At 43.0% G+C, this 21,941-nt stretch overlaps 2 protein-coding genes and 1 long non-coding RNA gene across 6 annotated transcripts; 1 reads left to right on the forward strand and 2 right to left on the reverse strand.

Moving 5' to 3' along the window:
* Nucleotides 1-39: 39 nt before the first annotated feature.
* cdr2l (cerebellar degeneration-related protein 2-like) lies at nucleotides 40-7,447 on the reverse strand. 2 transcript variants are annotated; one of them, XM_046074815.1, is made up of 6 exons: nucleotides 7,294-7,447; nucleotides 7,029-7,214; nucleotides 4,306-4,418; nucleotides 3,429-3,577; nucleotides 2,814-2,978; nucleotides 40-1,791 (listed from the first exon to the last, which is right to left on the reverse strand). In XM_046074815.1, the coding sequence occupies exons 2-6, from the start codon at nucleotides 7,105-7,107 to the stop codon at nucleotides 861-863; spliced, it is 1,437 nt and encodes a 478-aa protein (XP_045930771.1). In that variant the 5' UTR covers nucleotides 7,108-7,214; nucleotides 7,294-7,447; the 3' UTR covers nucleotides 40-860. The 2 variants fall into 2 exon arrangements, with proteins under 2 accessions (XP_045930771.1, XP_045930765.1); XM_046074809.1 differs by having other exon boundaries at nucleotides 7,029-7,440.
* Nucleotides 7,448-8,151: 704 nt separating this feature from the next.
* Nucleotides 8,152-21,186, reverse strand: recql5 (RecQ helicase-like 5). Its single transcript, XM_046037187.1, has 19 exons — nucleotides 21,047-21,186; nucleotides 20,699-20,820; nucleotides 20,091-20,612; nucleotides 18,935-19,031; nucleotides 18,736-18,847; nucleotides 18,496-18,658; nucleotides 18,317-18,399; nucleotides 13,816-14,034; nucleotides 13,623-13,719; nucleotides 12,419-12,455; nucleotides 12,274-12,332; nucleotides 11,706-11,776; nucleotides 11,510-11,603; nucleotides 11,238-11,423; nucleotides 10,300-10,910; nucleotides 10,180-10,225; nucleotides 9,888-10,109; nucleotides 9,727-9,799; nucleotides 8,152-9,643 (listed from the first exon to the last, which is right to left on the reverse strand). Exons 1-19 carry the CDS (start codon nucleotides 21,141-21,143, stop codon nucleotides 9,519-9,521), a joined length of 3,036 nt encoding a protein of 1,011 aa, XP_045893143.1. The 5' UTR covers nucleotides 21,144-21,186; the 3' UTR covers nucleotides 8,152-9,518.
* LOC123961658 lies at nucleotides 14,603-18,287 on the forward strand. Of its 3 annotated transcripts, none has more exons than XR_006822753.1 (4): nucleotides 14,603-15,221; nucleotides 16,191-16,330; nucleotides 17,134-17,252; nucleotides 17,344-18,287. It is a non-coding gene; the product is annotated as an uncharacterized LOC123961658 (long non-coding RNA). The 3 variants fall into 3 exon arrangements; XR_006822755.1 differs by having other exon boundaries at nucleotides 16,221-16,330; XR_006822754.1 differs by lacking the exon at nucleotides 16,191-16,330 and having other exon boundaries at nucleotides 14,613-15,221.
* Nucleotides 21,187-21,941: the final 755 nt, after the last annotated feature.

Below are 21,941 nucleotides of genomic sequence, written 5' to 3' on the forward strand. Positions count from 1 at the left end.
CCCCCTGAGCACTTAACAATGAAGAAGGAACATGGATGATACATTTCTTAGTTTAATTAACAGAAGGGGAAAAAAAACATTTTAAATGGCCCCACTACAAGAACAAATTTGCCCCCCCGCAGCGTGTAATGCATGCTGTTAAACACCAGAGGCATCTCCGCCCTTCACCAGATAAGTTATAATAAACCATGTAAGTAAACCAATCTCCATCAAACACTTATGCGCAGTACACTTTGGCAGCTGTCACCAAGGATTTGTACCAATCCGACAAATTCAAAATAACTCATCACTCTTGTGTCTTTAAGCAACCTCAAGCTGGTCAAAACTTGTGATTTAGTTTGTACTTGCTTTTAAAGACCAATTTAGCACTTAGTGTTTATAGTACAGATATAAGCTTCAAATGCCAATAGCTGTCTTTTTCTTATTTGGCTTAATTATTTATCATAAACAAAAAATAAACAGTTGAATCTTTTCAGTACATCTCAATGACAAATACTACACCACACACTAGACTGCCCTAAGCCAAACAAAACCTTCCATTCTGATTATTTGTCAGTGACGATCACTCAGCGGGGAAAAAAGGCATTTCATCCAAATAAACGATCTCTCATCCATGTGCTGAAATAAAACATTTGGCAGTTTCAAATTGATCAGCCCAGCCTCCTTCCCAGAGAGCAAATGGAAGCGTCCGCTCTAACAATATGCATCAGTAATCACCCAACTCCATGACTACACGCATCCACCCATTAGGTCATAAGTGGTCAAAGGTAAGACAAGAAAAGCAACAGGGAGGTAAATTAACATATCTTGTGTAGTCACTGTTTTCAGTGCATGCAGCATCAGTAGCTGTTATAATGAACTCATTTTTTAGTCTTTCTGCTCTTGGTCGAGTTCATGTCACTCTTGGTCTTTTGCAAGCGGGAAAAGATCTCCTTGAACAGGGCCTTGTACTCCGGCGTGTTCTGGCTGAGCCGTTTGTCCACCTGCTCCACCTGCCTGCTGATCCCCTCCAGGGCCTCTGGGGTGGAGGGAGTTTGAGGGGGTGTGGGAGGGGCGGCAATGGCCCCCGATGTCGAAGGCCCCGCCGTGACCATGCTGTACTCCTTCATGGAGGGGTCTCTGGAGACGGGCCGCGAGGTCTGCACCCCAGCGTGGCACAGGCTCTCCTCATGACGCCGGCACTTCCCCAGCAGCTCCTCATACTTCTCCAGCAGAGCGTGGTACTGCTCGTCCACCTCCCGCAGGATGGACATGCCACGTTTGCGCACGCCATTGGCATGGAGGGCGTAACTGCCCTGACGCCTGCCTGAGGCGTCGCGGGCTGAGATGGCATTCAGAGCTGTGTCGCTGCAGCTTTTCCTCACTGGGCCTCCCTGCTGCCCTGTGACCTCTCCAGCACCTCCTTCCCCTCCTTCCTCCGGCCCTGTGTCCTCCTCTGGGGAGTCTGTCTCAGGGCCATTGTTGAGCAGGGACTCTAGGCCGTCTTCCATGTCCCCAATCAGGCACATCCTGGACTTCCTCAGCTGCTGCATCTCCTGGAGCTCAGCCTCGAGCTCCTGAACCCGCAGCTGGCAGCCCTCTGCACCCATGAGACGCTGTTCCAGACGCTCAAACTCCTGCAGCACACCGGCACACTCCCGCTCAGCGCTTTCCCTTTTGGACCGCTCTGTGGCCATGGCTGAGCGCAGGGAGGAGACAATGCCTCTCAGGCGCTCATTCTCCTCATCCACTGGCTGTCTCTCAGCCAGGTCCACACTACCCGGGTTGGCCAGCAGGAAACCATCCTCATACCTGACATAAAGAAGCACAGTTTTTTGAATACCTTACAACTGAACAATCATATAATCAGTGCACCAACTTCTTTAAAGGCATTGTAAAACCTAGAAGTCCTTAGATTATGACTGCAGCGTGCCGTACAAAGGCACACAGCATTAACTAAATTAACTAAAGAAACTAAAGCACTTTGAAAGCTCCTACACAAACTGAAACTCTATATGTTGTAAATCCTTAATTGTATGCTTTTTGCTGATAATAAATTGTCACAGTGCAAATTAAACCTAAAACAGATACTATGTAATGTGCAACGTATGGTTGGACAATCTAAAGGGTCTAAAACAAAATGTGTTCTTCTTATCTGTTATCTTGTCCATTTAAACTAATGAGCTAGTTTAATAGGTTCATCTTTAATTAAATACATTTAAATATGTGATTTAAAGGAAGCTTTACATCAAATCATGTGAATGCCACTAGACTATAGAGATGGCAGTTACTGCTACTCTGCTAAACTAAGCTAGGCTAGTGTTTAGCAGGCCATTATTTTTTAACATTCAGCTATTGTCTTATTTATGCAGTATTACAATGACTAAGATGTTGGTTCATCAAAATTGGCTTTTTAATTCCAGGAAACAAGAAAAGTGGGTAAATTAGCTTCAGCTATCAGTTTAGTTTTACCTCTGTTATCTAGTTCTGTGTCCCCCAAAAAATATACTTTGGTGGTATAATCTCAATTTCTATGGAAAGGTAAGACGTCAAAAAGTCAGATTCTCTTTTTGGACCAAATATGTAGTTGCTAAGTTTTGGCTTTTTAGGGCAGTGTGGTCTGATAATAACTGAAGAATCAACCCACCATGTGTCCTGCAGAATAACCATTCATCTATTGTATGCATATAGTATTACCAACATACTAATCCGTGTGAACAACATTACATGACAACAGAGCCTGGCTATAGACTGTGGGTGTCTCCTGGGAGTGACTCTCTCAAAGTCAAGGGCCTTTTTGTATAGTAGAAAATAAACTCCTAACAGCGAGTGACCTTGGCGCTGTGCAGAGCTCTTTGAGGCAGGGGAAGGAGTGGACAGTCTTGCGCCGTTCCTTCTTCTCTCTGAGGACCCTCAGCTCCTCCAGAGTTCGCAGCTCCTCCACCCGGCCTGTCAGGCTGTCCACCTGACCCTGCAAGGTCTCCATGGTGCCCATCAACCTGTGCACACACACAAATGTTTGTTCAGTGCTTGTTACGTCATTATTAAGCACCAGTGAGTCATTTACAAAATAAAGAATGTGAAAGCGCGTATGTAGACAGAACAGAGGCAGCCATTGAAAACTCTCTTAAGCCTTCAGCCCACTAGTATGATCTGAAAAGAACTTTGATCCCTGATTATGATTGTGACAGTGCTAAAGAGGGCTAAAGTGTAAAGTGATTTGGCACTGTAAACACAATTGTTGTAACAATGTAAATTGGTACACAAAAAAACGTCCCTTTAAAGACCCATTGTATGTAATTATGACAAAGGGTGACTGATCTGTGATCTTGTAGATGTTTTTCTAGAGTGTATGATTTCTGGTGTCCCCCCTCAGTGTCCAAAATAGGAGAATAGAAGATGGTAATTGTGACGATCTCAGACACTGTCAGCCGGCCGCTGTCGGTCACCTGTCTATTTTCTGCTGCGAGGCCTTGCTCTCCAGGACCAGTTTCTCGTTGGTGATCTCCAGCTCTCTGGCAGTCACATCCAGCTGTTCATACACCTTTGCATGCTGCTCGTTCATGTCCCTCAACATCTCCAACTGCTTGGACAGGTACTGCAAGGGAGACAAGTTTCATATTAAAATGAGATGAAAAACAAATCTTAAGCAGTTGAAAAATAAAAATTTACACACACAGTCCCTGTAACGCCTGACCACTAACAAAATACTGAGAAATACTTTGCTAAAAGGCTAAATGGTTAAACAGCTAGTAAATAAAGCTGAAAGGCTAAAAGTTGAAATAGTTAGCTAAAAGTAAAATGGTTAATGATTGGTTAGCTGTTAAAATAGTTAACTAAAAGAAATGGATAATTGATTGAAAAAGTTAGCTAAAAAGTAATAATAGCTGTTGAAATAGCTAAAAGAAAAAATGGATAATTGTGGTTGGTAGCAGTATAAATTTGGACAAATAAACTCAATGCAAATTTGGCTGACTGGCTGAAAGTCTAGTATAAATTAATTTGAAACATACATTCCTGACACACTCAGTGTTTTTATTTGGCTTCCTGGGTTGACTTGTGTGCTTTGTCTGCAGCTGAGTACACTCATCCTCAGCCAGGCTTCTGACTAATAAGGAGTCGAGTCATTTTCCTTTCATGTTCACAGAATAATCTTTAGTTTCTTTTTTTCTCCCATGTACGCCATGCTTTAAAATAATTAGCTTGATACAAAATCAAGAGGAGCGAGTTCGTGCCAGGTGTTTCAACTGGGTATTCCTTCTGCAGGATGCGTTTAAAATCACCGACTTGAACATGTAAGAGATACAATAGCTGGGACGAGCATACGTCTATCTCTTGCACTTGCTCCTCATTGTTGATGTACATCTGTTGTAGGGAGTCCTCCAGCTCCTTGTTGCGTTCCAGAAGAGTCTTGCCGAGCTCGGCAGCCAAGTGCAGGTCTAACAGGAGCCAAGAAAGAGGAACAGATGTAAACAGCAGAAAGTGGTGAGCGTTCACTAAACCATGTCGGACGTCTTCATTCTAATGTAACAAAAATAAGGCCTACCCTGATCAGACTACCTTGATTTGGAAACTAACCCTCCTCGACACATATCAAATTAAATTAAGATGTGAAAGATAAACTCTTGGATCTTAATTCAATCCCTTATGGTTTCTAAAATCCAGATTTTTCAGGCCTGTTTCTTTCTCAAAATGAGTTCATGAAAGACAAGATGAAAGAAAGTGTTGAACTGACTATTAATCTGAAGGTTCACATTTGTAGCCTTTATAGATATGAGGAAAATGAATGTAAGCACAAGTACAACGAAGAAAATGTCTGCAATACATTTCTCCACTGTGTTCAGTCTGCTTGAACACAGATCGTATTCATACAAACCTGTAGACATCTGCCCACCGGGGGCCCGAGCAGTGCTAACACCACAGGAGCCACCCTCACAGTTACTGTTAGTTTACAACACAGCTTGAAGCATACATTATTCATCTCCTTAGGCGAAATGAAACCTAGCGGGACTGAGTAGGAGGAGGAGAATCCTGCTGGCTCTGCATACTTGGGAGCCCATAACAACACAGCGCTGGAGGAGGGAAAGATAGGAAGAAACAGACAGCCATTGACACCCATTACTGGGCATGAATGCAGTGTGTTATCACCACAGTGTGGGGAGTGAGCAATGACAGGAACACACACACACACACACACACACACACACACACACACACACACCCCATCATTGGTGTAAAACACAAGAGATTAGAAGTGATTTACTGCTGATCCATCTGAATGTATTCATGTGTAAACTTCTACACCCAATTGAGCGTGCCTGAATGCAGCAGGGGTCATTCTTTTTTATCCAGTATAATTAATAAGTATCATTTGCTCAAGCTGTGCACGGCCGTGTTGCTACATTTGTCTCCAATGCTGCAGAGGGACAGGCTGTGATTTCCTGTCTCAACAATGCAGAACCCACAACATAACACAAAACCGCTGAGCGATAATGAGCTGTGTGTGAGGAGAAAGCACAGCGAGCCTTCACCCCGAGGTCCAACTCGGTCATAGCTCTGTTTTTGCTCCTGAGGGCCGACACGTGCAGAGTCTTAGTTATGTAATTTCAGAATTATGTGCAGGGATGAGAGGCTGTGCTGAGGAAATAGCAAACACCGGACACCCAACTACACAAAAAGGGTCACACATCTGCTCAAAACAAACTGATGAACCTGATCACAAAGACATTCATGGCATCTGTCTCCATAGTATCAACAGTGTATATATACACATATACACATACATACATACATACATACATACATACATACATACATGATGCTCTTTGATGTGTGCATCTCACGTACAGTCACAGGCCCCTGGGATGAGGCTACAACAAAAAACATGACATCTCCACACCATCTGCCCAGACGCACTTCATATGTTTGCCAGATCATAATGAAAACAGGGGTCACCAAATCTCGGGAGCTGGCAGCTGAGAGACGTTGCATAACCGCATCATTTCTGGGGCAAAATCATGCCGGAGCATGAGCGCATGCAGGATAATGTTTGTTTGGAGCAGTGAGCACTGACGGCAATTATGCGTCCAATATGACCCTAAAGCCTGGAATCTCTGATCCCGACTAAGGAGGTCTAGTCTGGGGCTCCCTAATCAGATCAGCCAGGGGCTTAATGACTTCAAGCTCTATGCTGAGATGAGATACAGGCAGCATGGTGTGACACACACACACACACACACACACACACACACACACACACACACATCCACCTGCCTCTCTTCTTTCTGACTATGTTCAATGTGATGATGAGACACAAAGCTGCTTTAGTTCTCTGGGTCAGCAGGTAATCAGGGGATGGGGTGATGCTGAGGCCATCGTTGCAGAGGGACACACATCTCTCCTCTGAGATGCACTATCAATGAAAGTGCATCCATTCAAATCATTACTGAGGAGGCTGATCACACACATACAGACACACACACACACTGCATCACATTAGGCATCAGTGAAGCAGCAAACACATTACTTATGATCTTCTGCTTTTTGTCTTCCTCCTCACACACCCTAAATAACGTCACTACCTCCCCATAAGTGATCTGTGCTTTGACATCCCTCTGTGGCCCATCCCGCAACTCAGCAGAGTGAATACAGAGTGACTGATAGATTTAAGAAAAAAGGAAAAACTAGGAGGAGAGGAGTGCTGGGATGTAAGATGTGGTCCTGCAAGGAGGGAGATGAAACAGAGGCAACATTCACTCAGTCAGACACCAGGAAACGCCACTGACAAGATCAAAATAATTGACAGAGATGAAGGGCATGTATACCCAGACTCGGATGCAGGGACAGACCGAGACATGGTTTTCATAGTGCGTGTACTCGTGCATGAAATGTGTTTGACAATGGGATGCAACCTCCTCCTGCAGGAATTCGTTTATCCCAGAATCCAAGCCAGAATAGCAGCGTGGATGGGGCATTGTTACATCGCCCCTAAACACACACGCCCACAACCAATTAAACACAAACCTGTGACAGGAGAAATGACGACTCACCTTGCTCCAGGTCCCGCTGGTCGTACCACGGCTCCTCATCCTCCGTGACAAACTCCTCCATCCTGCCTGCACGGAGCATCGATGCTGATGAACTTCTTCACCGGCGATGTGATCTGCCAATTCACCGACGGCTCGCCCGGAAGTGACAACAAACAACAGCGGCGCAGCCTTCCCAAGCGTGTAACCCTTTCAGACAAATTACTTAATTAAATCCCAGCACCGCACCTGCTTCTTCAACCATCTGCAGATGTGAACGAAACCACACCTGAACTGCCAGACCTGCAGAAAAACAGCTGGTAGAGAATACTGCAGGTTTCTCGTGTTTGTCTCATCAGTGTTTGATGTGTAGCAAGGCCCTGCAGACGCAAGTTGGCAGCCCGCTCAGTGGGCAAATGCTGCTGTGTTCAAGTGCTGTCGGAAATGCCGCATAAGATGCGGGCACTTTAACTCTTCGTCATGCTGCTGCAGCACTGCTTTTTTTGTTAGGTTGTTTTATTACTGCTGGGTAGTAGTAAAATAACTTCATCACTGATTGGTGATGCTGCTGGTAGATGTTTTTAATGTCCCCACAAACAGACAAAAGTTAAATTTGGATTTATTAAATATGTCTGAAGTATGATATTACAAGCTACATTTTTCTCAATACGTAAGCGTATTAATTAATCAATTTAATTTCTGAAATCAAATTCAATCAACTTTATTTCTTAACCTCACTTTACACAAGTTAGTTTGAGTGGGGAATTATATTCTTTCGTATTATTGCATGTAGGGTTTCCCCCTCAATTTGATGTTAAGAATGCGTTTTATATATTAGGACGACCATTCCCTGCTCCCAAGAGGGGGAAAAATGCTCCAAAGTCGCTGCTTTTTCTCTGCTAATAGCCAAAAAAATAATGAACTTTTTTTAAAATCAAATAATCTGAATGTAGGAAAATCAAATGCGTAAGTTACAAGGAGCACCTGAATGCGGCACCAGAGGAGGTGACGTCATCATGTATTTGACAGCGTCCCCGGCACGGACATCTCCTCTCCCCCCTCCTTCTCTGATAACTTTAACTGTCCAATTGAATACATCAGCTTTCATGGATTAACACACAGTAAATGTCACACTGTGGTTGCTCTGTTCCTGTTCAGCATAGACTTTATTGTAAACATGTAAAGAGCACAGAGTAAATAGACAATGGCTCCCTCCTGACTGTGGACACTCTCACAGCCCCAACAGGCACTATAACTAAGGAACTTTTCCCTCATTGGAAACCAAGTTGCTGAAAAAGAAATACCTCATTCTGCATAAAGTCTCCCTTTGCTACCAGACATAACTGAATTCACCTTTTATTCATCTTTAAATAAAAGAAACCACAAAAAGGTCAGTTTTACATCATACAATATCTATCATGTATGTCCATTTACTTTCTTTGTTCTGCAGTCCAGCAGTCAAAGACAAAATATGTAGCAGCAATAAAAATATATCTATTAGACCCCACAGCACAGAACTGTCTGGTTTATGTCAAAATTTAAAACATTGTTTCAGTATTTTTCTGTTTTATCCCCATTTACTTCACATCATGTATTCTTCACGTTACCGACAACCATTTCCACAATGTGTTTCCAGCCGTGGCTCTATGGATGGAAATGTCAGTTGATCAGTCCACCACTTCGGTCTAGACTGAAATATCTTAACTATTGGACAGATTGCCAGGTATTTTGGTACATACTTGCATTGTTCTCAGAGGACAAACCCTAATGAATTTGGCGATCCTTTAATTTACATTTTGACCTAACTGCTAGTTTGCAGTCAGGTCAAAATTTTAATTCGTCCAATACTTCTAACAAAATACCTGCAAAACTAATTCCCATCAGCCTCAGCCTACTTTGTGTTCTATGCTTATTAGCAAATGTTAGCATGCCAACACACTGAGATAAAATGGTAAACAGTATGCCTGCTAGACATCAGGATGTTAGCACTATCATTGTGAACATGTTAGCATGCTGAGGTTAGCATTTTGCTCAAAGCAAAGCCGTGCCTAAGTTCAGCCTCACAGAGCTGCTAGCATGGTTGTAGACTCGTTTGTCGCAAGAGCAAACTTGAAACATGTTTTACATCAGATTTAAGTGCAGAATGACATGAAAAGAAGGAGAGTGCAGTACCACCAAAGCGCCATACTGTAGTGAAATGAATGAAGACTATTTGCTGTCTGCAGAGGAGTCATTTAAAAATCACATACTTTGGTCATCGGTGATAATTTTTCAGTAAATGGGCTGAAACACAAAGAACGCTTGTCATACAAGTATGCACGCAGTTTTCCCTCTGCTCTCTCAGGCTGTAACAGTCCCCATTATTGCTTAATTACTGGCATAAGCTAACTTAGCAGCGACAAGCCTGAAAAAAAAGCAGAACTCTAGCAGCAAATCAACAATAAACCTGACCAGCAGTGTTCCTCACTAGAACAAGGGAAGCTTAGGCACTGACGGGTAGGGAATGGCTACATTTCATTCCTTGTTCTCTGTGGTTATGCAGCTGTGTGTCCTTTTAAGGTGCTTCCAGTCTGCTTCGCTTTCACAGCGCTGAACTCTGCTGAAGAACTTCTTGATGAGAGCCTTGGCTTCTGCTTTAACTGTGGACACAGAGATGAGCGTTAGAGAGGAGCCCGTCGCGTGCAGCAAAGCGCAAGTTTTAGATGATGTATCCCCTGCGTACCTTGGCCTTTCCCCCGACTCCTCCCCTCCGCGAGAAGGTGAGATAAGTAGCGGGCGAAAGACTTAAACAGCTCCTACAACCAAAAAGAAAACAACAGCTGTGAAACGACTCATTTCACCAAGCTTTTCCTGCAAACAGGAAATGGTATTCGGCTCTCTCACCTTGGTGGCAAACCTTCCCTGAGTGTAAAAGGGGTCCAGGTAGCGGACCACGATGTCGGCTGCTTCCTTTAGTGTCACAGGCTTGGGCGGCTCATTAACAGGCTGCAGGGCCCTCTCCTGCACATTGGGGTTGAAGGTTACTCTTCTGCTGCTGCCGTCTGCAGGGCGGCTGCGCTTCACTGGAGGAGAAGTCTCTCTGTTCGCTTTCATATCATCTGTCAACTGAACACACACAAAATCAGTGACTGAGCGGGAAAGACATCTTCAGATTGGATAGGAAACTCACACTTACCCCTGCTACCAGAGGCGCTTTATCTTCTTCCTCAGGGTTGTTTTGTCTGCATGAGAGAAAATAATGTTAATGAAGAAGACTTTTCCGTCATCTTAAAATGGTGCATTCAGGGTTTCTTACTCTGATTTATACTCTTTAGATGTGTCTTTAAGTCGCTCCAGCTCCAACATCTCTGTCTCCTCTTCTTCATCATCAAGTATAACTATTACATTGTTTTTACTTTCTTCTTGGATCACATCCTGAGTCTCTGACTCCACAGGACTGATCTCTACATCCTCCACAGTGACAGGTGAGTGTTCCCGATGGCTACTGTTGTCTTCAGCTTCCAAGGCGGTAGTATGAGATAATATAACGCCCTTTGGCGTCTCCGCCTCCTCCACTGTCTGTTTCTTAGCAAAGTACTGGGAAATGTTGCGGGAACTCTTTGCCGCTTCCGCTAGCTTCTGCTGCTTCTTGCTTATGGCTCTGCCGGCCTTCGTCGGGCTGTTCAGGCAGGAAGCTGCGGCATTTGCTCTGGCTCTGATCGATGATGTTACAGCCGAAGAGGCATCTGTGTTCGTCTGTTCTCTCCTCTCCAATTCAGAGCCTCCCGAGCGGTCGTTGTAAAATCCGCTGCCCTCTGTCCATTTGTTAGACTCAGTGTCCAACATGGAGGACTTCAGCAGCTCCTTAGCAGTCAGGAAGGGGTTGGATTGGCCCCTCTGCCCTGCCCCTACTCTCTTACGCTTCAGCTGGAGGAATAATAGAAAACAGAATACGTTAGGCTTGGGCGCTATTTATTTTTTCATACCTTTCAGACTTTTCACCGGGTTATTGGTATATCAAAAAAGTGAAGCAGGTTATCGAGTTGTAGATGATGTAGGCAGTTTTACAAGGCATCGCCCGCCTACAATACATCAGCTCAATACAGCATGTCCGAATCAGTTTAATTGAAAGCAGAGCGTTTGTATTTTTGACTCTATTCAAAATCATACCGTTGGGATTTCTAAATACCCTGGTATGCTGTAGTACCCCCCAAGCCTAGAATTCATGTCTGCAACTGCTTGTAATAATCTTACTGAGTAGATCTCCGATGCAGATGTGAACCCCTGCAGCTCCTCAGAGAAGCAGGAAGAAGAAGGGGAAGATGCTTCCTCTTTGAGTTTTGACTCCATTTCTGTGGATTCACTGTTGCTGTTTGTCTTCTCACTTTCTCCTCTTTCTCCTCCAGCTGAAGCCGGGACTGTTTTCTTCATCTCTGATACCTTTAAGAACAAGAACGGAATATGGTATTTAGATTTTACTTTGTGCTACCGATGAGACTGTGCCAGGCAGAACAGTCAGTACTCACCTTCTTTAGGACAGCAGCCTTGTACAAATTGGATGTCTTGCTGCTCTTGAAGACCTCATGTTCGAGCTCCACCGCTAATGACAGGGTACCACAGCTGAGAGATGGAGAAGACATTAAAGAGAATGTATAGCGACATTTCTGCAGGAAATTAACTATGGATATGCATGATGTTTGAAGCATGTATCTGCATTATTACTTGAATGTGTCTTCTGCCCCCTGGTGGCCATGTAATGCCTCCTGCAAGAGGCACAGACAGTGCTCTCTGGCCTGAAATAGAATACAGTATTTATATAATTAATTAAATTAAATGATAAACTAATAAAAACATTTTCAAATCAAAGCTACAGAATCGTAATTATTTTAATTTAGTAGAAAGGCATGGTTTTGAGGGAAATGTTTGCAGCACTGAAACTTCTTGCAACTGCACACCAAAGATGAAAATAATAAAATAAATTATCTTCACATCTTTGTATATTTTGTTCTGTAAAACTGTTACCGAGGATTCAGACACTGCAGCTGCATATTCAGCCCACAGTGACCACTTTTACTGTACGAAATATTCTGCTGTCTCATTCTTTTCTTTCCAGATGCTGTATATACACTGTTATTTACTTACATCAATAATAGTGTTTGTATTGCTCAGCTGAATCTCTGACTCTGCTATCTGTCTTCACATCTCATGACACATGAGTCACTGAATTCCCAGAGACGTGTTGATGAACGCAGCAGTTATGGGGAATGTCTTCACAGTGCTGTGTGAGTACCTTTACTGTGAGCCTAGGGATCCTCTGGCTGCTGGCCTCTCTAAGTGGACAGTCAGCATCTGCACAGTACGACACACTGGTTATATGGCAGTACAGATCAGCCTGGATATCCACTGATACTTATTTTTTCTTCTATTGATTTTACCTGGAGGAACAAAGTCTTCCCTCTGACCGTCACTTCCCTAAAGAAACACGAACACAGACAGAAGTTAATTCTCAGATGTTCACTGAAACACAGTAACTTCTGACACAGTGACACACCTGTATGCTATCTCTGCAGTGTTCCCTTCTACTGACACTATACAATAAAAAAGGCACAAATGCCCCCAAAATAGTAAAATAAATAAAAAGATTGTATGAACGTATATTTTGTATTTGAAACAGCCCTTAAAAGGTGGCTTTGAAATTCGTAATATCCTTTACTGAGTCCACTGATGACAAGTTTTCACAGCAGAAAATCTATATAGTATAATCTCAGTATGTTCCATTATTTTTTTCAAAACATGGCTAAAGCTACATTTGACTACTAAAATATGTTTTTTGACTTTTTTTTTTACTTTAACCTGGTAGATCAATGTGTTTAATTTCAGTTCTGAATGCTGTGGGGTCAGGCTGTCCACGGCCTCCTTTCTACCAGTTTAAACAGGTCATAGTATGCTCATTTTCCGGTTCACCCTTTTATTTAGCAGTGCCTAGGTAAGGACTAGACGTCTTTTTGCTGTGTGTGCTGCAGCTCAGTGTGTTTCTCCACTTGTGTTTTTGAGGGTGTGCCTGACTAGCCGACAGGCGAGCATTATGACGCATGTTACAAAGTGACGCAGATAGTTTAGGGAAGTAAAGGCTGGACTACAATCGAGCTGTTTTCAGACAGTTCAGAGCAGTGTTTTCTGTGGGCTATAGTAACTCCCTTTGGAGTGGACTTTGGGCTTTTTCACTTTGCAAACCAATTACATGCACAAAAAAGATATATAACAAAATAAAGGAGAGGAAAAAGCAGAAAAGCATGATATGACCTCTTTAACAACTAATCTCATTTGTTTATGTCACTTAGTTTCTTTCTACTTTTTTACAATCATGGCATTCCTGCCGTTATTCACGTTGTGTTGTAAACTGGACAAGCTCCACTTGGACCTTGTGAGGAACAGATTTACTTCAATGTTGCGCCAATTCCACCGAACATGTGGGAGCAATTTACCACAATCCTCAGGGGCCTCAACAGGCTCTGCCTTCCTGCTGCCAACAGATGGCAAACAAATGTGCAAAGACCCGACGCAAACAGTACATGGAGTTGTTTTTCTAGAAAATACGCATTTCTAAAACAAGTTTGTGTGTTGATGATTATGATTCACCTTCCGCAGGTTCATCTGCTTCTTGAAGAGGTCAGAAAACTCCTTTTTCCTCTGTGTACCATCATCTTCACTACTACTGGCGCCCACTTCATCATACCTGCAAGGTATCAATGTCAAGCTACAGGTTCACCACTGAGTTACATTACAAAAGTAGTCAAAATTAAACATCTCAGTGTCACTAAGGTTGTCCTGCCTTTCAAAGCCGTAGCCCTTCTTCCCTCCTTCATAAAGGCCCGGCTGGAAACCAAATGCTCCTTTGGGCTCTTTGCTCTGAGCTTCAATCTTGGTGCTGAGTGCAGCCGCCCTCTCCAGCTGGGCTCGTACAGCTTTGGGGTTACGACAGTAGTCGCAGGCACCTGCGCAGTTGGGAGTCTTGTCCCCAAAGAACTTGGAGATGGTGGCATGGCGACAACTGGTGGGAAGATAAGAGACACTGCTATTAAAAACCAAATACATGTGGGGACAGGCTGGTGATACAGATCCTGCAAGTCTGAATACAAAAGAGATCAAAGGCAGTTTGCAGTTGGTTACATACTAGAGCCTGCAGTCCTTAAAAAGGTCAAGCCTGATGATGTTTTTGAGCACACAGCAAACATCACTCCATCATATACAGGCCATCTAGTGCATCATTGATCTGTTAGGTATTGTGTAACCACCGCACACTTCTGTGATCAATGTTTCTGTTATGAAACAAGTCAAACAGTGTGTGACATGAAATAAAAACATCATCTGATAATCCCAAAACTAAAGCTAAGACACAGAGATAATATTACTGATTCATGTATTGATAACAACAATGCATTAGAGCAAGTTATATCTTGATTTGGGAAGTAATTAGTCCGTCCTGCTGCATTTTTAAAATCCCAGCTTTAGATGTGACTGTTGCTATTTTTAAAATAATAAGGCCTCCTTCTTTGTATCAGATTGAGTATTATGCAACAACCAATATTCTCACACACACACACACACACACAATTAGACGAGCCTCTTCAACAACATACTAACAACCTTGCTGGAAATGGAAACGCTGTCTCCACGCAGCCATGAAAAGAGAAAGGGGCCGTTTCACCAAAGGAGGTGGGGAATGACAGAGAGGCACACAAAGACTCTGTGAAGCAGCAGTCACTCCCAGGGAGGACTGTCGAAGAGCAAACAGCCTTGGAGTTTGGAGGCAGACAAACTAAAGTGAGGCACAGCAGACAGCTACTCTGTGTGTGTGTGTGTGTGTGTGTGCGTCTCCACTAAAAACCACATAGAAGAAGAGAAGAGCAACAAACCTGAGGACCAGAGAAAAGAAAGATTAAGAGGAGCATGAAAGAGTACCATTAGAACCCGAGGAATTACCCCTCCAAACCCTAATCTCGACCTGACTGCTAATCTCAGGCAGCACCGGAGGACTCCTCTGGATGATGTGCCGCACGTTTCAGCAACAAAACAACACAACGGCAAATAAGACCCCCAGTGATCAACATTTCCTCCCTGAAGGAGTTACCCTGCTGCCTACTCCCCATCAACTGGTCTGCTTACTTCTGCTGTGTCGTTTTTTGCCAGTCAGGTTGGGCTTGGCTGAGTGTGCAAAAACAACAAAGACTCTCACAGGTAAGTGCCTGTTACCTTAAGTGTGTCTGTGCACCTGACCATAAAATATTTACATAACAGGGTCAAACAATCAGTGGGGAAAGGGGAAGTCTGAATATAATCCATATATTATAATTCTGCTGCACTAAAACTGGCGCTTCAACGCACAAAATACCTTCTGTAGCACTCAGCTGCCAGTGTACCAGGTATGCAGAATTACTGTATGCAGCAGCCCTGCAATAAACCTTACCCTTCATGAAGTTTATAATATTCAGCTTGTGATTAAACTGTTTTAGAGAACTGCTGATTTGGCTTCTATGGTCATTTTTCCCCCCGAACTTTGGCAGGAAGCAATAAAGTTAACTCATCAACTGGTGTTATTATTACTCGTTTACAGAGTAATGCAACACAGCACTTGTATTTTTTGGGCCAAATAACCTTACTGTAGGGCTGGACCATATGGTCAAAAATTTAATCACGATAAAAAGTTTTCATATATGTATGAGTAAAATTAAGTAAAAGCTTTTTTCAGTGATTTGTCCTCAACAAAATAAATATGAATAAAAAAATTAAGTCCTATTTCGTGTATGATTCAAGTGAATATGTTTTTTTTGTTGAAAAAAAATTATATCGCCATGATTATTGTTACTGTTATTATTATTACTGTTTTATTATCCAGACCTACCTTAAAAGGAGTACTTTGACTACTACTACCCAGACTACTACTTTTGACAATTGGGGAACTTTGTCAGCTTAGCAGTGCAAATAGCACAAAGATTGGAAATAGGAATCAGTTAGCCTGGCTCTAGTCAAAGGTAACAAAAGAGCACATTACATGTTGTTCATCTAATCTGTAGTCCGAGTGAATTACAGTGAGACTACTTCTTGGCCGGAGGAAAAGAGGAAGTTTCTGTTCCTAGCCAAGAAATATTCAGACCCATCCTAAAAACCAAACGAATCTGCGAGCTCATGTTTCATTTGTTCTGACAGACGAGTCTGGTCCCAATCCCATTCAAACAGATATCCACCCAACCTGGATCTGGTCGAGCCAATCACTGACGTGGAACTGGTTCAGAATAACCAGTCATCACAGCAGCATCCAACAAACTGGGCAGTCTATTTTCTCAAAAGTAAGAACAAACTGCACTTAAAGCTTAACCCACTGTAAATCAGCAAATTTACATTTTTTGGCACTTTTTTTATCAGATAACGTGTTAATTAATGAACTTTAGAGGTGCTAGTAGGTAGATTTTGTTACTTTTGGACAGAGTCATGCTAGCTGTTTCCCCCTGTTCCCAGTCTTTATGCTAAACTAAGCTAACGAGCTGCTGTCTGTAGCTAAGTATCACACATACATGACAGTGGTATAAATCTTCCCGAGTAATTCTCAACAATAAATAATTGAGCAAATTTCCCCAAATGTCAAACTATTTAAAAAAAAGACATTTAATTATGCAGGAGTTTGTATTATTTTATAATGTTTGGTAATTCACTACAACAAACTGTGGCTTCCAAAACCATCAAGAGCTAAACCCACAGACTGTCACACCCTGGGCCTGTAGAGCACAATAACACAGTAAAGCACATAAAACTTGACACTTGAACACCACCCATTAAAACACATTTTAGTGTATACACATTAAATACAATGAGGCTGGTGTCAGGAGATACTTCAGTTCAAAAGCTTAACACAGAGAAGGACCCCGTTGTACTTCCTTTTGTTGCGTCGTCTTACAGGGGGTTAACCGCCAGCACCACCCCGTGTCATTACCCTGGTAAATAGATTCCCTCTGACTTTCACACTCAGCTAGAAAAAACACATGCTTTACATTTGTCTAGTCCCAGGCAGTAAAACGCCTACCTTTATTTCTCACTTTAAACACTTTCCCTTCAAAAAAAGGTGATAACTTTCACCTCATTTCTGCCTCACTAGGATGGATGCCAGACAAGAGACGCTTGATCTCCTGAACAAGATATGGGTGAAGCTTCAGGGTCTGCCCAACGCAACTGCTGTAGAGCTGGGAGCCTTCTTTGTGCTCTTAACCTTCATCTGTGAGTCTCTGCTCTCAATTATCCCTCATTTCTGTGTTGTTTTTAAAAAAAGAGTGATCTGGTCATGATGCTGTTATTTGCCCTCCTGCAGTGATGGTCCTGCTCATGACAGTGTTGACCTGCGTGACCTGCTGCTGCTATCGCAACACCAAAAAGAAGGGGACGAACATTTGAGACAATGTGCTCCACAAAAGCAAGCCTTATTCTTAAATCTGGCACAGGAAATGGTGTAAAACTTCCCACGAAACACAAAAACAGACATTCTCTGCAGACTTTGTCTCTCGCAAGCAATCCTGCAGAGAGGATAAAAACTCCTACTGAGAGTCATGGTCATATAATGAATAGACAGACATTTGGGATATTTCAGTGAGCAATGAAAACACATACAGGGTGTGTTCAGTGGCTCTAGAGGAGCCCAGCCCACAAACAACAAAGCACCTGACAAGCAGAGAGAAGGATGTCATGACTGGCTGCCAAACACACCTGCTGAAGCTGCCAGGTTTTCAGGAGAATCTACATTCTTTAGGGTATCCCTGCGCTTTACAGGGCAGCAACCGCACCTATGGCCCGAGGAAAAGGCAGGGCCAACCCAAAGTGTCTAATAATGCAGGCAAATACATATACAAATTTGTCTAATAATTTTTTAAAACTTCAGAACATTAACAGCGAGTTGGACTGTGAGATGTAAAGAGGACAGCTAAATTGGTCTGTTAATGTTTTTCTAAACTCAATTATGTGTCATTCTTAAGGAATGAGCGCTGGCAGTCAGACTTACAGTAAGATCCTCCTACAGGGAGAAGCTGTTTTCCAAACTGAAATTGTTCCTTGACATGTTTCACAACAAAGAAGAGAGATGAAGTCTGCCATCTGCTGTACACAAACTGAAATGGATTATGAATGTATTAACAGTGTGTAATGGCAGTTTCATGTATACACCTGCATTTTATATATGTGCTAAGAGTGGAGACATTATGTAATGATGTGGTTTTATTAACCTTGATTTGTACGCAATAAACAAGAATCGACTTGCATGCATGCACGGGTGCGCTGGACGCTTCACTTACCCTTCTTGTGCACAGAAGGACACCATGGCTTCAAAGTCTGTTATGGCTGTTTTGTCCGTCTCCTTCGCAGAGCCACGTTTTTCCTGCGGACAAGTTAAAATGTTCACAAACCTTGAAACGATGCAGAGTTTTATTTACAGGAGCTCCTCACATTTTGAGTTTTCTGTTAACGTGCTGACCTGTTTGCGGGCGACCTCCTGGCGGATGAGGAAGTTAATTTGCTCCTTATCTTTTGCGGAGTAGTACGTGCGGCAGGAGGAGGGCAGTCCGTCCCTTCCAGCTCGCCCAGACTCTTGGTAGTAACTGGCCAGGGACTTCGCGAGGTTCCAATGAGCCACAAACCTGCAGGATTAACAAAAAACATTAGCATATACAAACTCAAATTCTGTGTCCAACACAGCAAAACCTCATCGCCTCACCTGACATTGGCCTTGTCTACTCCCATACCAAAGCTGATGGTGGCTACGATAACCAGCACCTTCCCCTGCATCCACTCATTCTGGGCCTCTGTGCGATCTCCTGCCTTCAGACCTACAGTATAAAAACAGAAGGCAAGCATCTGAGCCCAGATCTTGGCATTTTGTGATCCTACGGCTACATGGAGGAAAAAAGTCTAACCTGCGTGATAAGGCTTGGCCAAGACTCCAAGCTTGGTCAGCTGGTAAGCCACAGTTTCACAGCCTTCCCTGGTCCGACAGTACACAATCCCACAACCCTGTTCACAAATATTACATACAGTAGGTTAAAGAAACCAGGGCTCCTACGCTCATATTCAAGGGAAAATATCAGCTAATATTGGCTCATCACAGATTAACTGGTATAAGGCTACGTGACAGGTGGCATGAAAACATGAATTTTTTAATTGAGGCTGGTATCAATAGTGATAGAGAACTTTCAGACAATGACATATCAGCACACAAACGTTTTTATAAGGATCCTTTAAACTTTTAACAAAATTGAGACCCTGGTATGTTCTGAAGGGGCCCATTTACAGTAAATGATCTTAAACACATCTGTGACATATCTGTACGGCCATTTCTTGTTGCTTAGCGAGTTGGTAGAGAAACATATCAAGGATGGGAGGGCGTAAAATGCCCTGCTTCCAGCAAACGTCTTAGTCACAACTTTTAGTTGAAGTTGAGTGAAATTCAACAGCTCAAATCTGCCATGAAGTTAAGACGTGACACTAGACAAAATTACACTGAGAAATAAAACTATTTCAAAGCAAACATTTGACGATTAGATTCAGAGATCTGAGACATTTAGGTGATACGTTTTTTTGAAAACGCACACCAAATATTATCGTTTGAACTTAGCTCCTCTGAGATATATCAGTATCAGCATATTACATAGTTTCCATGTGAGAGCACTGAAAAGTTATTTTAGGTTATGTGTGTATGTACAATGATTAAAGACTAATATCATTATTGGATTTTTTTTTTTTTACCGAGATATACAGTAGATATCAGCATTGACCTCAAAAATCTAGACTTTTTAAGGCTTTATTATATTTTCCTCAAATCCGCTAAGGGCTTTTCTTGCACATACAAACACTTAATGAAGAAATAGTAGGCTGTAGTGAAAACCTTTGGCTAACCATGGCTATTCTCAATCTCTTTTCAATGTGCTGCTCTTTGTCTACTGCAAACTACTACGTGATTTTAATATATGTAAATCTTTACAAAGTAGATGCCTCATGTGGCTGGTGATCTATCATTCACAGAAAAGGAATAGTTTCACACAAACAACCCTATGACCACACACGTCTACCAACCTGTCCATAAGACCCACTGTCCAGTGCCAGTGCCTTCTGAATGAAGGCGTGGAGGTGGACGTAGGGGTTTGGCAGCAGCTCTCTGAAGATCACATCATAGTGCAAGTTACTGCGGAAGACAGGTGTGACAAAAGACAACGCCGAGCGCAGCCTCAGGGACTGTATAATGTCCTCTTGTACATTCTTGGGCGCTGTTGCTGTCAGGGCCAAACAGGGAACCCCCGGCAAGCGAGCACGCAGCTCACCCAATTTGAGGTAGTCTGGCCTGAAATCATGTCCCCACTGGGAGACGCAATGTGCCTCGTCCACAGCCAGGTAAGACAGCAGGCCGCGCGAGCACAGGCCTGTCAGGCAGGGCTGGAACGAGGGAGAGGCCACCATCTCTGGAGTGATGTAGAGCAGCTTGAGCTTGGGGCAGCTGCTCCCTAAATCAGCCAGGATCAGACGGCGTTCGCCTGCTGGGAGCTTGGAGTTGATGGAGCAGGCAGGGATGTTGAGACCCTTCAGGCGGTCCACTTGGTCCTGGAGGGGGAACACAGGAGGGGATTAACACAACTGGCACCACACACAAAACCATACATGTATGTAAAGCGTTTGAATAAGCTGACCTGAATGAGAGCGATCAGCGGGGATATAACCAGAGTAATACCCTCAGCCAGAACTGCAGGTAGCTGGTAGCAGAGGGACTTTCCTGCTCCAGTGGGCATGCACACAAACACATCCTTGTCCCCTGAAGGAAGACAACAGCAGTCACCACCATGCCATACATTACTCTCTCTCTCTCTCTCTCTCTCCCTGACAACACTACCTGTGAGAGATAATTCAAACTGAGCCTCTTATCTAACTATCAAGGAAAAGGTCAGCGAAATTTTGCCTGTTGCTACGAGCCAGCTAACGTTAGCATGGAGATAAACTAACGACCCCACAGCAGATAAACAGCTCGCTCGCTCACTTACCTCTGATGACTGCTTTGACAACATCTTCCTGTAGTTTAGACCTAAAATTGTCAAACCCGAAGTGGGTTTTTAAAGCTTGTTTTAAAGTTGTTGTCATCGTCTGTACGTCCGTAAAGAACTCATAAATAAACCCCTTTGAAGTCGTCGCACACCGATGACGTAATTACAACTGAAACGCAAAAACGTTTTTCGTTTAGTGATTCATTTGTTTTTTTTTTTAGTATATTTGTATTATTATGGCGGAAAGACGTTTCCTAATTATAGGCCTAATTATATATATATATATATATATATAGATGTCACGTTTATTAAGTTTTGAAATATTATGTCCTCCCCCTTCAGTCCATATGCCTCACAGTGGGTTGGCCCCTGCCAGCAATTTTATTTCTAAAAATCTCCTGCTGAGATGTTTTTATTGTCTCCACCACATGAAATGCAGTGACATGAAATAACCGCCCTTGATTGTAGAGTAGCAGTATGCAGAAATAAATTAATAAAATGCTTAAGTACACATACCACAATATTGTACTTAGCTGCAGTAGTTGAGTAAATGTAGGTCTACTTTATTTCCACCACTGTTGTGCTAAAATTCTCAATCTTGAGAAATCTCTATCTTACAGCATACAATGACAATACTGTTGCTCCACTTTTTCCAAATTACAATGTTCTTGTACACAAAGCCAGCTACATAAACAAATTAGTTTCTGAGTTTGGTGTGGAAGAACTTCACTGGCCTGCACAGGGCCCTGACATCAATCACATCCAACACCTTTGGGGTGAACCAGAACGTTGACATGATGTCGACCCAACATTAACCTCAATATAATGCTCTTGCTCTCATGCTGAATGGGAGCAAATGTCTGCAGCCAGGTTCATGCGGAGAGTCTGAATTGTT

Source organism: Micropterus dolomieu, linkage group LG02 (genome assembly GCF_021292245.1).
Source record: "Micropterus dolomieu isolate WLL.071019.BEF.003 ecotype Adirondacks linkage group LG02, ASM2129224v1, whole genome shotgun sequence".
NCBI classification, from domain to species: Eukaryota; Metazoa; Chordata; class Actinopteri; order Centrarchiformes; family Centrarchidae; genus Micropterus; species Micropterus dolomieu.